Source organism: Hemiscyllium ocellatum, chromosome 20, assembly GCF_020745735.1.
Source record: "Hemiscyllium ocellatum isolate sHemOce1 chromosome 20, sHemOce1.pat.X.cur, whole genome shotgun sequence".
In the NCBI taxonomy this organism is placed as follows: domain Eukaryota; kingdom Metazoa; phylum Chordata; class Chondrichthyes; order Orectolobiformes; family Hemiscylliidae; genus Hemiscyllium; species Hemiscyllium ocellatum.
In genome coordinates this window covers 50,387,385-50,406,468 of record NC_083420.1, presented here as the reverse complement: position 1 = coordinate 50,406,468, position 19,084 = coordinate 50,387,385, and the positions used below count along the sequence as shown (strand labels likewise).

At 43.5% G+C, this 19,084-nt stretch overlaps 1 protein-coding gene across 8 annotated transcripts in view; it reads left to right on the top strand.

Moving 5' to 3' along the window:
• The window catches only part of tnrc18 (trinucleotide repeat containing 18), a 186,757-nt gene extending 168,218 nt beyond the window's left edge, over positions 1–18,539 (top strand). For 6 of the 8 annotated variants that reach the window (XM_060840845.1, XM_060840849.1, XM_060840848.1 and 3 more), the window contains 5 exons: positions 1,758–1,874; positions 2,506–2,706; positions 3,320–4,521; positions 10,842–11,078; positions 13,181–18,539. In XM_060840845.1, the coding sequence (XP_060696828.1) occupies positions 1,758–1,874; positions 2,506–2,706; positions 3,320–4,521; positions 10,842–11,078; positions 13,181–13,387 (1,964 nt within the window). In that variant the 3' untranslated portion in view covers positions 13,388–18,539. The remainder of the gene's footprint in view (positions 1–1,757; positions 1,875–2,505; positions 2,707–3,319; positions 4,522–10,841; positions 11,079–13,180) is intronic. The other 2 variants (XM_060840850.1, XM_060840847.1) reach the window with 1 other exon arrangement.
• Positions 18,540–19,084: the final 545 nt, after the last annotated feature.

Below are 19,084 nucleotides of genomic sequence, written 5' to 3'. Positions count from 1 at the left end.
GTAGTCACACTCTCCTGACCCTGACCACTGAACAAATCAGACAAAGCCAGCCAAAGGCACATGACTGCCTAAGCTGGATCCCCCCAAGTGGCTGACTCTTAAAAACAGATGTGCTTGCCATGGATTGCTGCAAAATCCAGGAACTCCCACATACTGCAGTCGTGACACATCACTTATTCTGTAATATTTTATATTAATTAGTTTTTATTTTCAATTAATTTACACAGTACTCCTCCTTGCCTAACTATCCTTACTCAACCAGCACTGAGAATCCCTGTTTTCCAAAGAGTTATTCCAAAGACTATACCGGTCGTTCTGCTATAACGCGACAGTTGTTTTCCTCTGCAACCTCTCATAATAGAAGATCCCTAATAGAAAAGCATTATACCCATGCAGTAGAAAGTTTGTGTTATCCAACCAACGTCCACAATTCGTTATAGCCAATTCACGCTGACAAAACGCATGTTATGGCAGAACGATATATATATAGATACACATACCAATGAGCCAGCTTTGCTAAAGCAGTCATGATGTGGAGGAGCCGGTGTTGGACTGGGGTGTACAAAGTTAAAAGTCGAACAACACCAGGTTATAGTCCAACAGGTTTATTTGGAAGCACTAGCCTTTGGAGCGCTGTTCCTTCATCAGGTGGTTGTGGAGTATAAGATCGCAAGGCACAGAATTTACAGCAAATGTTTCCAGTGTGATGTAACAGAAATGATTTATTGAAAAAGACCTGAATTGTTAAAGCAGAGAAAGCAACTTAAGATAGGTAACTTATTACCTAGCTGCCACTGCTCCCAGAGAGTTTGTATAACCCTTTTTAAACAGTAATTAGTGGTCAGTTGCTAAATGTAAACAAAAAAAAATTAATTCAGAAAGCAGTTAGCCCTTAAGATCCCTTTACTCACCCAGCTCCTGGCTTCCCAGCCCTTACAAACCTCCATCCTGCAGACTCATGCCACTGTAGTTGTATTCGGATAACAGTTCCAATGTTGTTGCCAGATACTTGGTGTTAGCCAAGTATCCACAGATGCTCATTGCATTGAGCCAACTGGCGTGCGTGTGTCTAAAAGTTTGATTTTATTTTCATCTTTCTTAAACAAATATTTATCAGCCAACAAATGATCCAGAAAGGAAGACTTGCATTCATATAGCACCCTTCAATGTGTCCCCATGTGTTTTGCAGACAATGTATTGCTGCTGCAGTGCAGTTGCTGTGGTGCACAAGGAGAATGGCAGCTAATTTATAGACAACAGATTCCCATAAACTGTTCTGCGATAATGACCAGAGGGTGTATTTTTCAGTGTTGGGTGAGGAATAAATATCAACCAGGACTCTAAAAAAGCAGAGCTCCCTTTTCTAAAAAAAAGTACTGCTTTGGAACCTTTTATTTACTTAAGAGAGCATGTAATGTCTTGATTTTGTGTCTTGTTCAATAGACAGTACCATCGGCAGTGCAGCAGTCCCTTAGTACTGCACTGCAGCATTGTCCAAGGTTATGTGTTCAAGTCAGTTTGTCAGATATGCCACTGGGAGGATGTTGTTGCATCCTTTCAAGTAACCCTAGTTATATTTTGAGAGAAACTATCCTCCAATTGATATAGTATATTTTCTGGCTTGTTTTCTACAATGACATTAACACATTATATCCAATTGCCCACGTATTCCCCTCCAGCCACATCCCAAATCTCCAGTCCTTCCCTTAGCTTTGCTCCTAACCCTCTTTCCCCTTCTGCTTCTCCCCTGGCTTTAGGGAGCCCGGACCCTGATGAAGATGAGGACCTCATCACAGTGGAGTTTGATGACGGTGATACTGGACGCATTCCTCTTTCACACATACGCCTTCTGCCTCCAGATTATAAGATTCAATGTACGTAAACCCAAAATCTCGAGGGATGATTGAGACATTTGACAGCTACGTGTTTAAAGTGGCCAGAAAGGGGGGTTTAAGAAGTGGTTTCCCAACTTCTCAATGAGGTAAACCAGCGTGGGGTTTGGGTAAAGTTACAAAAAGGAACTGGAGTCAAAGGCCATTATTATAAACCCAAAGTAGGTTGGCTCAATTTGACTTGAAACGTCAAAATGACCTCTGCTGGGGCTGTGAAGCAGATCTACAGCTTTGTTGGTGGATTGTTTTTCTCTCACCAGAACCTTTTTTGACCTCCTCCGTCTTCTCCCCTCCATTCCTCAGGTCAGTCAGACTCTTTGAAAGGGTGGAGGAACCCAGTACATGATTGAGATTATTCCCTTCTGCTCATGACCATTCTGTGTTCCTCACTGCCAATGAGAGAGACCTTGGCTGACAGTGGAACTACTGGTTTGCAGCCCCCGTTGTTTAGGTTTGAGCAGCAGACATCTCCGAGACTGGAACGCAGTTCCCTGGGAGCGCCCGCTCCAGGCAGGAGCCCCGTCCCAGTGTACATCTTTAAATTTCCTCCAGTCGTTGAAATCTTTTGCTGATCCGTGTAGCACAAAAGTTAAAAGTGGCCTATGTCTGTCAGTGTCTGATTCAGAGACTGGCTTCTTCTTAACAGGTGCAGAGCCATCCCCAGCTCTGCTCGTGCCCAATACCAAGCGACAAAGCAGGAAGTCCAGCAAGGATGCTGTGGACAACAAGGAGGCCAGCGCTCAGGGCACTGACAGCAGCGCAGCGAAAAATAAAGGCCGCGGGAGGAAGACATCCACCGCCAAAGGGAAAGCTGGTAGGTCGATCATCGGTGAGACTCCCCTCACAGTGCAGGCTGGCCAGTGTGAAGGAAGCGATGGAGGATTCTTCCTCAAACGGAGATTTGTGGAAAATCTTCTGTTTTCTCATGAGGCAGGGGTACAGCTGAAAACCCTCAGCGCTGAGTTTGATAGCTCTCTGTGACGTTGGTTACTGAGCCAAGGGGAGCTAAGATGAGTCTGTGATACAGAACCACGGCCATTGAAACGAGTGCAGGCAGCAGGCTGGAGGGGCCAAATGGCCTACTCCCATTCCTGCGTTCTTAACCCTTCTCTGTGCCGATCGCAGGCACTCACTGTGTCACTGAAATCTGCCGGGATATGGGGGGTGGGTGGGGTGTGTTCAAAGGTTACCCGCTTTTGTGAGGTGGAAACCACAATTTGTGCACAGCAAAAGCCAACAAATAGTGAGGTGATAATTATCAGTATTTTTGTGTGTGTGATGTCACTAAGCATAAATATTGGCCACGTCACGGGGAACTTGCTTGGAACCTTGAGTGATCTGAGAGAGTCGGCCTTGAGGAAACTATTGGAAGAGAATGTAAAATAATCAAGAGTCCCTTTCTCCTCCCCCTTTTCATGTTAATTTAGGAACGGACTCGGTCTCCGAGCAGGCGGAGATTCCCGGACCGGCAGAGGGTCAGACAGACGCGGAGGGCCAGGGGAAGCAAGTCGCCAAAACGACAAGGAAGTGCCTCCAGAAAAGGAGCGGGGTGGGAGCTCCAGCCAAGGCCGCTGGCGAGAGGAAGAAAAAGGCGGCGAAGGTGAAGCTGCTCCCGAAACAAAGCGCGCAACAGCCGGCCACCTTCCCTGCTCCCGTCTTCGGGAACGTCCTCAGCCTGGAAACGTACGGTGAGCTGCCAGACCCGTTCACCATCTCCGAGAGCGCCGGAGCCAGTGTGAAAGTGAAGAAGGGCAAGAAGTCGGAGGAAGAGGCCCAGGAGTTTGGGAATGGCGGGAAGGGCCTGAGGAAGCAACTGGAGGCAGAGATTCTGGTCAAGTTGGACCATGAAGGGGTGATGTCACCCAAAACAAAGAAGACCAAAGCCATGATGATGGAAGATCAAAGCTTGACAGGCAAAGTCGACAGCAAGGTCATACTCAGTGTGAACTACCCTGCAGCAGCTGGGAGCTGTGAGGTGAAGCAGAAACCGTCAAAAAATAAGGCTGCCAAGAAGGAACCTAATGTGGGCACCGCATACTCTGGGGGGACTTTTGGCAGCAACACGGAGTCCAAAAGCAAGATGAAGAACAAAGAGAAGGAAGACGGCAATAGTAGCGTGAGCAGCAGCAGCAGTCCCGAGTCTGAGGGTGAGGAAGATCAGCAGAACGACGAGGGAGAGGCTCCGAGGAACAGCAGCGCCACAAGCTCCAGGGCCTCATCGCCCGTGTCATCGTCATCGTCGTCATCCCAGTCTTCATCCTCCAGCTCCTCGTCCTCATCCTCTTCCTCGTCCAGCTCCTCCTCTTCGTCCTCGACCACCGATGAAGACTCTTCCTGCAGCTCCGACGAGGAGGCCGGCTTCCAGTCTGCTGCTCCGCCTGGCCCGTCATCAGGGCAACAGGCGCGCCTGCCCCCTGAGCCCCGGCCCCAGCAGCAGGCCCGGCGGCAGAAGCTGAAGCAGCAGCCCAGCAACAGCAAGAGCAAACCCAAGAAACGAGAAGGTGTCCACCTACCGACCACCAAGGAGCTAGCCAAACGGCAGCGGCTGCCATCGGTGGAGAACCGGCCTAAAATCGCCGCCTTCCTTCCTGCCAGACAACTTTGGAAATGGTTCGGGAAGCCCACGCAGGTAAATAGAGGCATACAGCACAGAAACAGACCCTTTGGGCTGACTTGTTAATGCTGACCAGCTTTCCTAATCTAAACCAGTCCCATTTGCCTATGTCTGGCTCATATCCCTCTAAACCTTTTCTATTCACATATCTCTCCAAAATGTCTTTTAAATGTTGTAACTGCACCTGCATCTACCACTTCCTCTGGCAGTTCATTCCAGACACGAACCACCTTCTGTGTGAAAACGTTGCCTCTCAAATCTCTTTTAAATCTTCCTCCTCTCACCTTAAAATTATGCCCCCTAGTTTTGAGCACCCCTACCTGAGGGAAAAGAACTTTCCTATTCCTATTCCTTATCTATGCCCCTCAAGATTTTATAAGCCTGTATAAGGTGCCGCCCCCCACCAACCTCCAGTGAAAGAAGTGCCAGCCCATCCAGCCTCTCCCTCTGACTCAAACCTTCCACGCCTGGCAACATCCTGGTAAATCCTTTCTGAACCCTCTCCGATTTGATAACATCTTTCCCATAGCAGATTCCACCCTATCCATAGATATTAAAAAACAAAGTTAAACTACCAGGACCTATGCACCTCCAGCTCAAAGCTAAGAAGTTTAAAAAAAAGCAAAGTATTTTCAATACCCTCAGAGTGTTTGTTCAAGAGGTTAGACTCATGGACTCATAGAGGTTTACAGCATGGAAACAGGCCCTTCAGCCCAATTTATCCTTGCCGTCCCTTTGAAACAAAGCATGCTTTTTATTCTTTTTACCACCACACTACTGCCTAACTGTGGTAGTGCTAATATTTTAAAGCATGCTTTATTCATACACAATAGTTAAAATTCAGCAAAAGAAATTGGAATAATTAACTTTGTGGGAAAACTTAACAGAATAGTAGATAACTTAATTCATCAATAAACTGGGTGCAGACCCATGTTGTTCAGAATGCACCCAAGTTGGATGGATTGGGACAAGACTCGGCAACCACATTTTAGCTGAAGAACCTTCTAGAAAAAAAATTGTCTAATGTTAGGAGCAGCAAGAGAACAATTCTGCATTTTTAAACCAGATGGATAATTTGCTGATATATGTATATCATCGACTGCAGTAAGAGGTTTTCCATTTAATTTGGAGGTAAAGAGGATTTATTTTTCGCTGAGGGTCGTGGATCTTTGGTGATGGGGTTGCAGCAATCATAGAATACATTTACAGCTGACGGAGATAGATTCTTGAAGAACAAGTCGCATTATCAGGGTGGATGGGAATGTGGAAATGAGAACACAAATTGGCCATGACCTTTCTCAACGGCAGAGCAAGCGAAAGGAGCCACTAGTTCTAATTCTCTTCCAAATGCATAATCTTGTATGTATCAACAGAAAACAAAATCAAAGCTAAAATAGTTAAAAATCACACAACACCAGGTTATAGTCCAACAGGTTTAATTGGAAGCACTAGCTTTCGGAGTGCTGCTCCTTCATCAGATGGTGTTGTGTGATCCTTCACTTTGTACACCCCAGTCCAACACCAGCAGCTCCAAATCAAAGCTAAAATAAAACTGCCTCTGAATAATCATGTTTTCTTCTTTTTCAAACTTGACTTTTGTCAGTACTATCATCTTTAAAACAGCCTTTAACTTGCATAGAATTAAGACAGCGTTTTTTTAAGCTTTCAATTCTTGTAATTAAAAACATAACCTTTAATACCATGTGTAGAAAAATTTATCATTGCGGCAATATTAGAAACAATGAAAATCAAAGCCATCTGAAGCTGCTCCTCAAACCAAAGCATTTATCGACAACTATGTGGAGCTACACAACTGAAACAAATTTATTCAAATCTCAGTGATTTTTTTTGTTAAAATAATAATTTGAAACTGCAATATTGGAAAGGCAATGGCCTAGTAGTATTACCACTGAACAGGTTAATCCAGACATCCAGGTAATGTTCTGGGGACCCAGGTTCGAATCCAGCCAAGGCATATGATGGAATTTGAATTCAATAAAAATTTGGAATAAAGAGTCAAATGGTGACCATGAATCCATTGTCAGTTGTTGGGAAAGACCCATCTGGTTCGCTAATGTCCCTTAAGGAAGGAAACTTTCATCCTTATCTGGTCTGGATTATATGGGACTTCAGACCCACAGCAATGTGGTTGACTGTTCAGTGCCCTCTGGGTAAATTAAGGATGGGCAATAAATACTGGACTCGCTGGTGGCGCCCTCATCCCATGAATGAATTAAAAAACCTAATACACTAAAAGCCACTAATTGCCGTAGTAATTTCCTTGGTCTTAGCTTTTCTTTAAGGCTTTTGCAGAGCTCTGAGCTGCAAATGCAATGTTAACAAATGAATCTGGTGAGGTATTGGAGCTGAGGGTTACAAACCCCCCGGATTAGGGACTGGGGGATCCTGGTGGATTTAAGGAGGCATGGGAGGCTCTGGTATAGGAATGCTGGAGTGGTGAGGATTTGAAGGAATTGGAAGTCAGACCGAATGCAGAATTTGAAGGAATCACACACAGCTTTCATCCGACTGCAAATGACTGAAGATCTCACATCCCAGAAGCAGCATTGTAGTCAATCCTGGCAGAGCTCTTGTGTGTTGGCCACTGCATGGTTGACAGGTGCAGCAGGGAAGACTTGGATCCTGTCTAGGAAAACCATGTGAGTACAGCAATTGCCACAAGGTTGTACATATCTGCAGTTTACAGGCACAGTCCAAAGATGGTGGTGCCTCTGCCCAAGATACATTATACCCAGGTACAAACCCAGGGGACAGACAACTCCAGGTTTCCTCAAAGTATTGTTAAAGCTTTGGGTTCAAGTTGGCTATAATCTATCCCAGAAAATGTGACTAATTCAGAACAATTTAATATTAACACAGGTTTACAACAATTGGCAAACGAACCAGAAGTCAATTTTGTATGTTTTTTATAAACAGTGTGTTATTGTGAACTGGAAGCAGATTTATTGTTAACATTAGAAAGGGAGCCTGATAAATATCCAGGGAGGACATGGTTCTGGGAACCATGGGTGAATAACTGGATATTTCAAAGAGTGCACACGGGTGAGAACTGATTGGCCTCATGCTGTCCTTTTAGCTTCCAACAGCCCAGAAGCTGCAAGGTTTCCGAGATGTGTGTTGAGTTGTCCCTATATGGGAATATCCATGTGGATACACTATACACTTTGTAGCCAACGATACCCACAATTAATGTAGTTAATATTACAAGTTAATAGAAAATTGATACAGTCGTTGCTGAAGGAAATCAGTGTATAAGCAAACTGACAAGTTCCAGACAGCCTCTCCCTGACTAGAAAAGTCTTCAGTTTCGACTCCAGATCTGAGCTAAATAGTCTGTTCCCACCAGGTTAACTATAACCTCAGCACCTTCTGGCTAGACAACAGAAATAACCATTCAGGTTCCCACTTTTGGCTGCTTTGAAAGCAATCACCCCGCTGAGGATCGACTGGAATAGGGTAGCTATTTGCAGGAAACTAGATTCATCTTAAACTGAATCACATCCTCAGAATCGAGAAAAAACCTCACTTGACTCTTTTCTTTCCTCCTACTGGCTATTTTAGTGCCCGTGGTGAGGTTAAGGTTAAGGACCTGATAAGTATCAGTTGTGGAACAATGGATAGCACTCTCACCTCTGAGCTAGGGGGTGATGGGTTCAGGTCTCAGGGGCCCCAGTGTCTCAAGCACTGAAACCCGGACCCTCTGGATGACTCTTCAAATTGAGATCCTCCTTATGGGGCGATGTCACATTACTTTTCAAAAGTGATTCAGGGCAATATTTAACCAATTTTTAACCTTCAAACAACGTCAGTAAAATGGTTGATCTGTTTGTTCCTGTTATTTTTTTAGTGGAAGCTTACTGTGCATAAATGTGGCCACTGTGCCCTACACTACAGGGACTGCACTGTAAGAGGTATTTCCACTGGCTGTATTGTACTTTGACATATCCTGAGGTCGTGAGACGTGCTATATCTTTTTCACCAGAAATTGCTGGTGAAACTCAGCAGGTTGGGCAGCATCCGTGGGAAGAAAGCAGAGTTAACCCTTCTGAGTCCAGCAGTTCTGATGAAGAGTCACAGGACTCGGAAGCGTTAAGTCTGCTTTCTTCCCACAGGTGCTGCCAGCCCTGCTGAGTTTTGCTAGCAGTTTCAGCATTTGTTTTAGATTCTGACAGGAATAGTCAGGGATGTTCCCAATGACTGGGGAGTCCAGGACAGAGGCCATTGTCTAAGAGATAGGCCATTTTGGACAGAGATGAGGAGTAATGGCTTCACCCAGAGAGTGGTGAGCCTGTGGAATTCTCTGCCACAGAAAGCAGTTAAAGCCAAATCATTGAATGTTTTTGAGAAGGAGATAGATTATAGTTCTTAGGGCTAAAGGGATTAAAGAGTGTGAGGAAAAGACAAGTGCAGGTTACTGAGTTGAATGGTCAGCCATGTTTATACTGAACTCTGGAGGAGGTTTGAAGGGCCAAATGGCCTCCTCCTGTTCCTAGTTTGTATTCTATGTTTAACTCTTAGCATTCACCTCTATTTCTTTCAAAAGCTTTTCTAGTTTCCACTTATGGGCGGCACAGTGGCACAGTGGTTAGCTCTGCTGCCTCACAGCGCCTGAGACCTGGGTTCATTTCCCGACTCAGGCGACTGACTGTGTGGAGTTTGTACGTCCTCCCCGTGTCTGCGTGGGTTTCCTCCGGGTGCTCCGGTTTCCTCCCACAGTCCAAAGATGTGCGGGTCAGGTGAATTGGCCATGCTAAATTGCCCGTAGTGTTAGGTAAGGGGTAAATGTGGGGTATGGGTGGGTTGCACTTCGGCGGGTCGGTGTGGACTTGTTGGGCCGAAGGGCCTGTTTCCACACTGTAAGTAATCTAATCTAATCTAAATATAGTTATCTAATTTGTTTCACCTACTCTCTGTGAAAGTGAGATCCACATTTTCATCACTGTCAGGATAAAGCTGTTTGCTCTGTGTTGCTCTGGGATTTCCTTGCCGTCATCTTTTATCCGTGGCCAGGAAGTGTGCCCTCCCCCACAAGTGATACAGGGTGAGGAGGGGCCCCACAAAGTTGTGGCATCCTTGTTCCTGTGAAATCTGAGTGCATTTAAACTTCGAAGCATGAGATGACCTGCTTTTCAGGGTTCCACCAATAAAGCAACAGTGCTAAAACCTGGCCATTGTAAATCTCCAGGCCCACAAACTTCAAAGCAGATCAAACCATGAGTACAAAATGTAAGCACAAATTGAAAAGAACTTTACTTAATCCTCCGAGAGCGTTTTGTTGTAGTTTGTGGGCTGGATCTTATTAAACAGGAGCGCAGCTTGAACAGTTCTGGTCTCAGCGAAATTCCACATTAGTTAATTAGCCACATTTAATCTATGAAACAAAAACAGAAAATTGCTGGAAAAGCTCAGCAGGTCTGGCAGCATCTGTGGAGAGAAATCAGAGTTAACAGGTTGAGTGACCTAAAGTTTTGAGGAAAGATCATTGGACTCGAAACGTCAACTCTTGATTTCTCTTCACAGATGCTTCCAGACCTGCTGAGCTTTTCCAGCAATTTCTGTTCTTGTTTCTGGTTTACAGCATCTGCAATTCTTTCAGTTTTATTTAATACACAAAGCACTGGTTTTGGGTCAGCAGGTTGTAGTTAGTTGTGACAAACATAAGGAATTTAACAGACAGGATCAGACTTGCTCCATCCGAATTCTGAGTTCGGATTAACTGTTCCTGTTTCTGTGATTCGCCTGTAGCCTCACGGCAAGTTTGTCACAATCAGGGGATTAACAGCATCTGCTTACTACATCACAGCATTTTTCTAGACAACTTCAGAAAAACTTGGGAGGGAAAATGACTCAACCCTAGTTTACAGAGCAAATTGACTTTATTTTTAAAAAGGATTCTAGTTTATTTTTGTAGAACTTGAATTGGATTGGCAGCTGCTCAGAGAATCTCAGTCTATCTGTCTGCACTGTCTGTTGAGTGCCTGCTTTTGTTCTGGTGACGATACATGGAGTTGCTTGTTAATGGAGATCTTTTCACCCAGTCCAGTATTCATAGATCACTCTGTGACAAGCATTTGTTGCCATTAATAACAAAGTCTGAAAAGAAAGACTTTGTTGTATTTGCATTTGCAATATTTGAGTGCAGTGCAGTCAAAACTCACTCGTAACCCTGCCTACACCTTAATGAACTCAAGAAACTAGCCCACTTAAGTATCCTTACATTTCATAGCTGTGCATCTTCAGTCGATGACTATGTGTTGTTGCTGCACCATCTACCATTTGTGGGCAATGATTAACATCCTTCATTCTTTCTACAGAGGAGAGGAATGAAGGGAAAAGCAAAGAAGCTCTTCTACAAAGCGATTGTCAGAGGCAAAGAAATCATTCGCCTGGGGGATTGTGCCGTCTTCCTCTCTGCTGGCCGCCCCAACCTTCCATACATTGGCAGGATTCAAAGCATGTGGGAGTCCTGGGGTAACAACATGGTGGTCCGGGTCAAATGGTTCTACCACCCAGAAGAGACCAACCTGGCCAAAAAACTCAACAATGGCAAGGTAAGTTTGGAAAGCAATCTTTGGTCTATTTCAAACATGGACCTTTAACCCATTCCTATATCTGAGTGTAGCTCAGATATTGCCTTGTGCTCCCTTAGCTAATGAACAGAGTCCAAAGTTGGAATGAATGTTACAAATAACAAGCAACTCATTTCTTTTTCCTGATTATATTCTGACTCCAGAGTTCAGATTAGTAGGGCAGGCGTTGTTATCTGACTGTTACTTGTAATATTTTCACTCATCTTTTGGTTTAGCTTGTCAAACCTCATTCCTTTTTGGAACCTATTATCAGCAACTGTGTAGCTCCCATTTAACCAGTTATAAAAGGCTGAAGATATTTTATCCTCCTTACCAGTTTGTTTAGTCCTGCTTTACAGGGTTCTGCCTGTCACTCCTCCTCATAGCAGCTACTGTACTAGCCTGCGGTTCTTTGTGAAACCACTTGATCTCAGTTGTATTCCAGCACTTGCATAACTGGCCACTAATTGTTATTCATTAATGATCAATGATAATGAGTGTTGCTCTTCGCTTTTGGTGTCAGAAGCCATGACAAGCAATATAAATCTGATCTTCCTCCAACACCCAGACATCCATCTCAGCCACAGAACACTGCATAGCAATTCTTACCGTACCTGACCTGAAAGTGCTGATGCCAACTGTGGTGTCTTTATTGTCTCAGGATTGGCACCAGTTGGGCTTCTCTCTCTCTCTCTCTCTCTCTCTCTCAAACACACACACACACACACACACACACACACACACACACACACACACACACACACACACACACACACACACGTCACCTATTCACTGGGTGTTAAACCTCCCGGGCCACAGACTCTAAGCAAAGTTCTCCACAAGAGCCCCAGAATGCCACACAGGAAATATACCAATAGCCATAATGGGGGCAGACAAATAAGATACTTTCCAATACTTCTTTACATGTGTAAAAAAGGAGACTGACAAGACTTCCTTACAAAGAGCAGAGTGGCAGCTCGATACGTTTGCCTTTTCTATATCTTGACTTTGAGCTATTTCATAGAACAGAATCCCAACAGTGTGGGAGCAGGCCATTCATCCCATTGAGTCCACACCTATCCTCCCATCCCTGTAATCCTGCATTTCCCATGGCTAATTCACATGACCTGCACATCTTTGGACTGTGGGAGGAAACCGGAGCACCCAGAAGAAACCCACGCAGAAAGAGGGAGAATGTGCAAATGCCACACGGAGAGTCACCCGAGGCTGGAATCGCACCCAGGTGGTTGGTGCTGTGAGGCAGCGGTGCTGACCACAGAGCCACCCCTGGGGAACTAAGCTCCATGGCCCCATGCCCCATGAGCCTCTGATCTCACAGGGCACTGACCGTTTCTCCTTCTCTCAAAACTGGCATTCCCAAATCCCTGGGCCATTTCATGTCACAGTCCGGAACGTGGTCGAATCCAATTTGATGGATTATTCATAGAATCATAGAACCCATACAATGTGGAAACAGGTCCTTTGGCCCAACAAGTCCACACCAAACATTCGAAGAGTAACGCACCCATACCCGTTCCCCTACTCTATTACACTACATTTACTCCTGACTAATGTACCTAACTTACACATCCTTGAACGCTGTGGACAACTTAGCATGGCTAATCCACCTTGGACTGTGGGAGGAAACCGGAGCATCCAGACGAAACCCACATAGGCACAGGGAGAATGTGCAAACTCCACACAGACAATCGCCTAAGGCTGGAATCGAACCCAAATCCCTGACGCTGTGAGGCGGCAGTGCTAACCATTGAGCCACCATGCTGCCCTCCTCAGGTGCAAGCTGCTGTGCATCACATAAAAGTGGTGCAATTTAAAATGGTTGCACCTGATGTCGAGACAGGTTTTGATTTCTTTTTCAGTTGTTTTAGTGTATACAAGAGTCGCCAAGCTCCTTTGCACACAGTCATTGTCCATATCTAGTGTAAAAGCAAAATACCGATGGGTTGTCTACATTTGTGGAATAGTGTATTCATAACCAACATGGATACAATGGGGGGAGTGTCAAATGGCTGCCATCCATCCGGTATGAGTCTGTGATATTGTTCCTTCTCTTGCCCCCTCAGCGTGCTTTGTACCAATCTTCGCACATAGACGAAAATGATGTCCAGACCATCTCCCACAAGTGCCAGGTGGTTAACCTTGACCAGTATGAGCTGATGGCCAAGACCAAGAAGTACCAGGACAGCGAGGACTTGTACCACTTGGCTGGGACCTATGAGCCAACCACAGGTATGATCTTCAACACGGACGGTGTGCCCATCATCTGTTAAAGTACACAAGAAGGGTTGAGTGGCAACAACAATCCGAGGCCTTCCAGGGAAAATTAAGTAAGGAGGGAACGAAGCATTGGAACTTCCCAGGAGAGGCAACCGTGGCTTTCCCTCTTCCGGTCCAGAGTTTTGTTTCTCTTGCCAGAGCGGGCCTTCAGCAGTGCAGGGAAAGTTCGCTGACCTGTGTTCATAACCAGCAAGACTCCCCGCAGGCACAGACTAGAACGGTTTATGCACTTAAAAAGAGCGAATAGGATGACGTCATTTTCCTGTCTGGTCGGACCGTTTTTTGGTCACTCGGACTATGCTCCCAGGGTGGGTGGCCACTGCCTGCTAATTGACGTCACGTTTGAATGCAAGATGGTCAAAGGCCTCCGTTCCACTTAAGGTTGAAGAACGTCGCCTGTGTTTTTTCGAGCATGTTGACAAGAGAGAAACAGAAGTTTTAGAACAGATACTATATTATTGTATTTTTCTACAGCACAGATCGATTACTTCCTTCTCAGCCTCACTTGCTTCAACTGGGGCCAGAGAAGCACTTTTATGTACAGTTGTCAAAACGGTCTACTCATGTCCTGTATCAAATAGCTGAATGGAGTCTTTTCTAATGACTGTGAAATATGACCTATCAGAAATATGAGAGAGTTAAGCTCTATTTATAGCTCGTGAGATCAATGAACTCTTCCAGGGATGGACAGTTGTAAATGCACAGTGAACTCGAACAGTATTTTGCCAAGGTGACGACTAAGCAAGGAAACCATAGCGTTGATGGAGAGCACTTATTTCACTGCCGAATGCCTTCTAAGGAGAGGTGATCACCGACAATCGAGAGTGAAGAGAGAGATTTTCACATTGTATTTGTGTACATAGATACTTATATGTGTTGTACAGACAATTACAACTAACCTTTGAATGCCACTCGCAGTTCACTCCATATTGGTATTAACTGCAGAGATTCATGTAAAGCCTCTTTTGCAGGGAAAATATGCGACCACTTGCACTTGAATCCACGTCAGTGGAGCTACAGTATACTTCATGTATTGGGAGCCTAGTGCACTCTGGGAATGTGTCCTCCTTGAGCATCTCGCTAGACATGTTCCCACAATGCACTGCACCACTGAGCATCCTCAGTGGAGACAGCTGACCTGTGTGCCCAGAAGTATTCAAACTACATCAAATCCCCCACTAAAAGGATTATCTGTGGCTCAGAATCGATTGGAATTTAGAACATGTCTAAAACTAAATATTGCAGGAGCTTATGTTGAATAACATGAACAAAATTGTAATGCATCAGAAGGTATCTCTGTTGAACAAGTTTGTCTTTTTAAAGCCGTTCAGTTATTATCATAAAATACTCACTGGTGCCTAAGATCGTTAATCAAAGTCATTTAATCTTTTGCAGTTACAAAATTCAGGCAATGCCTTGATTTTTCGTGTGTTGCACAGCTAAGGTTGTTTTAGCCGCAAAAGCAAAATGTGGCAAGGATTTTTGACACTTGTCACTTTTGACCAGTCCTTAATTGAAAGAAGAAATCAAATTATTTTGCCATTCTTCTCCATGCCACTGTAAGCTGCTGTGAAACGATTCACCCTGAAACATTTTGATTTTTCATTGTCATGTTATCTTACTCCAAAAGCTGAATGGTTTGATCTTTTTAACTATACACAAGGTGTTGGAAACAGCAGTGGGCCTGATGATAGGTCTGTAAAAAGGCAAAACTTATTTTCACCTGACACAAAAAAAACCCCAAACTGTCTGAGCTTTCGGAACATGAGTTTTCAGTCACATTGTTAGACAGACTGCTTCCTTAAAATGTAACGCACACTTGTCACTATAGCAACCAGTTCTTACGGTACAGCTATCATTTTGTTTCATCACCTTTTAATTAACCTGTAGATTCCCAAGAAATTGCAAATACAATTTTAATTAACACTGAGAAAGACAGTCTAGTTTTATGTGGCTGGTGTTTGCTAATTTATTGCAGCTCTTCTGATCGCCTGTGTATCTTTTTTTTAATTTGAATTCATCAGTGTTTTGCATCTCCAGTGGGGTTTTGTAAATGAAAAGCGTGTCAAGTAGTAGAAATAAAACAAACTTTTGTCAGAATTTTGAATTGGTGAAATAATTAATGAAATTATTTTCGGGCGTATTTCCAAAATCAAGGAAGGCAAGAAGGGCTGGGTCGGAGTACATTTTAGCCAGAGCTATGATGCCACAGGCAGTGATGGAACATTGGACAGGAGGACCCAACCTTTATGTACTGCCTGTTTTGTTCTCTCTCTCAATTTGAATTTACCTCAGTGCTTACTAAGGTTCACAACACATTTGTTATCCATTTGGTGATCTGCTTCATTGTTAGACAACTACCAGGTTTAAATTGAAGTCCCTCAGTGCTGAGGATAAATCTGTTGTAAGGCAGAGTGCTAAAATTATTGAATCTGTCCATTGGCCAGCAAGACAAACTTTTGAAGAATTGAATGTTCTGAAAGTGAAGCATTTTGGAATGATTCTGTTTAAACTTTAAACGCACAGTTGCTGGTCTATGAAATTGGGTTGTTTTGTATGTTATAGTTGGGTATCTGACTAGTGTTGTGTAACTTTGGTCTAGTGCCCTCACCCCACACTATTAGTTGTGGGCATGTGAGCAATCTTGTCTAATAATATTTAGAAGGACTGGGAGGGGGCAGAGGAGGAGTCAGTTTTAGCCTAACCTTAAGAGAAACTGACAAGGTCAGCTGGCTTCCAGCCTGCTTGATTTCTGCTGTCTGATATCACCAGCAAGTGATATTGGATTGAACGAAAACTCAAGTCACCCTAGATCCTGCAGGAATCCCGTCCAATGGATTAGGAAAAAAATTTGACCCAAATATTTGTGCATGTTCAACTGTAGTTATCAGAAATCTGGGAAAAATGCAGATTGCACTCAGACTGTGACTGAACAAAACCACAGGTCATATTTTAGGATATAATCTCTTCATCAGTTGCTGAACCTCCAGCATTTACTGGTTTTCGTTGTTATCTCCCTATTGCCTGCTTCACCCAATCATACTGGAGTTTTTACTTTGACAACCAACACATCCTTCTTAAGATAGACTCGAACTCATAAATTTGTCCATTCCAAATTCGTCAGGATGACAAATAACGAAAAGCTAAGGGATTGGCCATTCTGATAATATTATCGCTTCACTCCTGGCATTGTATCCCTCAAGTCTGTCGCAACAGATCACACAGCATGTGGAAGTTTCGCACAATACCCTTTGCCACATTTTTTTATACAGCTCCTGGTGAAAATTAATGGAAGCTTAGAATAGAGTTCATATTAGAATAAGGAATCCACAATCTGTGGATAAAATTGAGACATTATGAGTAAATCTTTGATTTTGAAGCTCTTGTAATTATATATGTTGTAAAATAATTCTAAAACAGTCTTGCAATGGGTGAGGCTTTAATGGATAAGAACTTTGCAGAATTCTTTTTTTTCCTTTTCAATTTATGTTCCTTCTCATGAGTGTTCCTGCTGTTCAGGTGCTTCCTTGTGGGCACTCGCCCAGATGCCATTTCCTGTAAGTATCGGGGAGAACCCAGTAAAGTTTACTTCACAAAGTTGACACCAAGACTCATCTCAGTCCCACTTAGGCACCGGGCCAACAACTGTTGGAACTTTTCGCTTCCGTGCAAGTGGCAGACTTAGGCATCAGGAAGCTGGCACCTTAACAGCTGTACGCAGCTGCTAAACCGAGAGCGGGCAACCATTCCAGCAGTACTCCCCACTGGTGTTGAACACAACTTCATTCTAAACACTACCCACACTTGTCAGCTGGAGTATTTCAATTTAAACCACCATTGTTTCTAACATTGCTTCAGAGCCCTGCTGTTCAGTCACAAGTGTATGTTCCATAACTGACTCTTACTGCAATAAGGACACTGCAGATTAATGTCTAGGGAAGCTTGCTACAGATGGCCCAAAAAAGGGTCAATTTATAATCTGCCACCTTGTTTAAATAAAAACACTATTCTTTAGGAATATGCTAAGAATGAAGAATAAGCTATGTATTTTGTTTTGCAATGGCATCACAAGTTCTGAGATCATTTCGCTGAGGTTAAACAGAAAGATTTGTATTTCCTCTTTTCTTTCAACTGATCAAGATAACTGTACAGTTTCGGGCTGATGGGTGTCATGTAGCAGTTTCCCTGAGACAAGTGACAATGTCTTCCACGACGTTTCACTGGTTCTCCGGCACTTTGGGAGGTGAGTGAAAGCCACCAGATAAATCCAGGATTTTTCAAAAATAAGGATTTCTAAATGATTTAGTGCTGGTGCTGGGGCGGGGTAAAATAAGCAGGCATTTCCCCATTGAATCTGGCCCACTTCAACCTGAGAGATGCATGCTGGGCATTAAGGGGAAAATAATGACCTTAGCCGAATGCAAAACTTGTGATGTCCGCACACAGTTTTTTTTTCCCAAGGTAACACATGATGAGCTATCCAAATGCAACTGTCACCTCTTACCACCAGTGATTTCTGACATTTTGTATGGATTTGAACAGGAAAATCGTTTAAAATGACACTTTAAATCCATGCTATAACCAGCTCCTGCTATAATGTGGAGGATTGTACCAATATTGTAACGAGCCAGTGATTTTATTTGAAGAAAGGAGCATTGTAACAATATGATTTTAAACAAATGTATCGCTATCCCCTTTCAAAAACAAAACCTCCTCAGTTGTAAAAGTGCAATACTGTTGACTGACTGGATTCTGTAAAGTAGCTGCTAGTGGAAGATTAAAGATTTTTTGTAATTTTGATTACCATGAAAATAGAAAAACAAAGAGCAGGGCAGGAGGCTGGTCCACCTTGAGACCTTGTTCCATGGACTTCCATTAACAGTCAGTGTGTTCTGTTATGTGTAAAACAGTTTTAAAAAAAAACAATAGTTAAAAGGGGTTTAAAAAAATTATTTTGGAAATTTAAAAAGAAAAGCATCAAAACATTTTGTAAATGAGCTGTCGGGGATCGGGAGGGGGTCATGTTTTGATTCTGTGTGTATAAACATTTAATCTTGCGTGTGTAAGGGGAAACACTGATAGTGTATAAAACTCACTTATGTGGAACTTTTTAATTGATACTTCAGAGTTTTACAAAATGTTCCTTTTGAAGCATTTTAGTAACTCAGATTTTTATACTTTATTCATCAATAAACTGAATATTAAAAAAAAACATTTGATCGGTGTGAGTTTGAATTCTGCAATGTTTTTATGAAGCAGCAAAGCTGGGGAGAAATTGATCCTACATGTCTCAGGTAATTAATTTCCACTTGATGAAATTAGGTAAAAATTCCAGGAGGTGAGGTAAAGTCACACAGCGATTGCTAGCATTAATTTGATAAAGCTGGTGGATGCTTTAAAAATGGAGTGATGTGAGGTAAATGCACTAAACCAGCGAAAATTAAACTGTTGGTTGTGGAACTGAGGGCTCATATTTGTAGACGTTGGAGAGATATGTATTCTGGTATATTCCTACTACTCTCTCTCGAACTCTTCACTACTGCACAGTTCCAGTTACTAGCAGCGGGTATATTTTCAATAGCAGGATGACAAATGAGATGAAGTGGATAGCACAGCCAGTGGCCATTGAGCCCGCTCTGCTATCCAATGGCTTTTATGGCTGTGCTCCAATTTTTCACCTTGCTCCATCG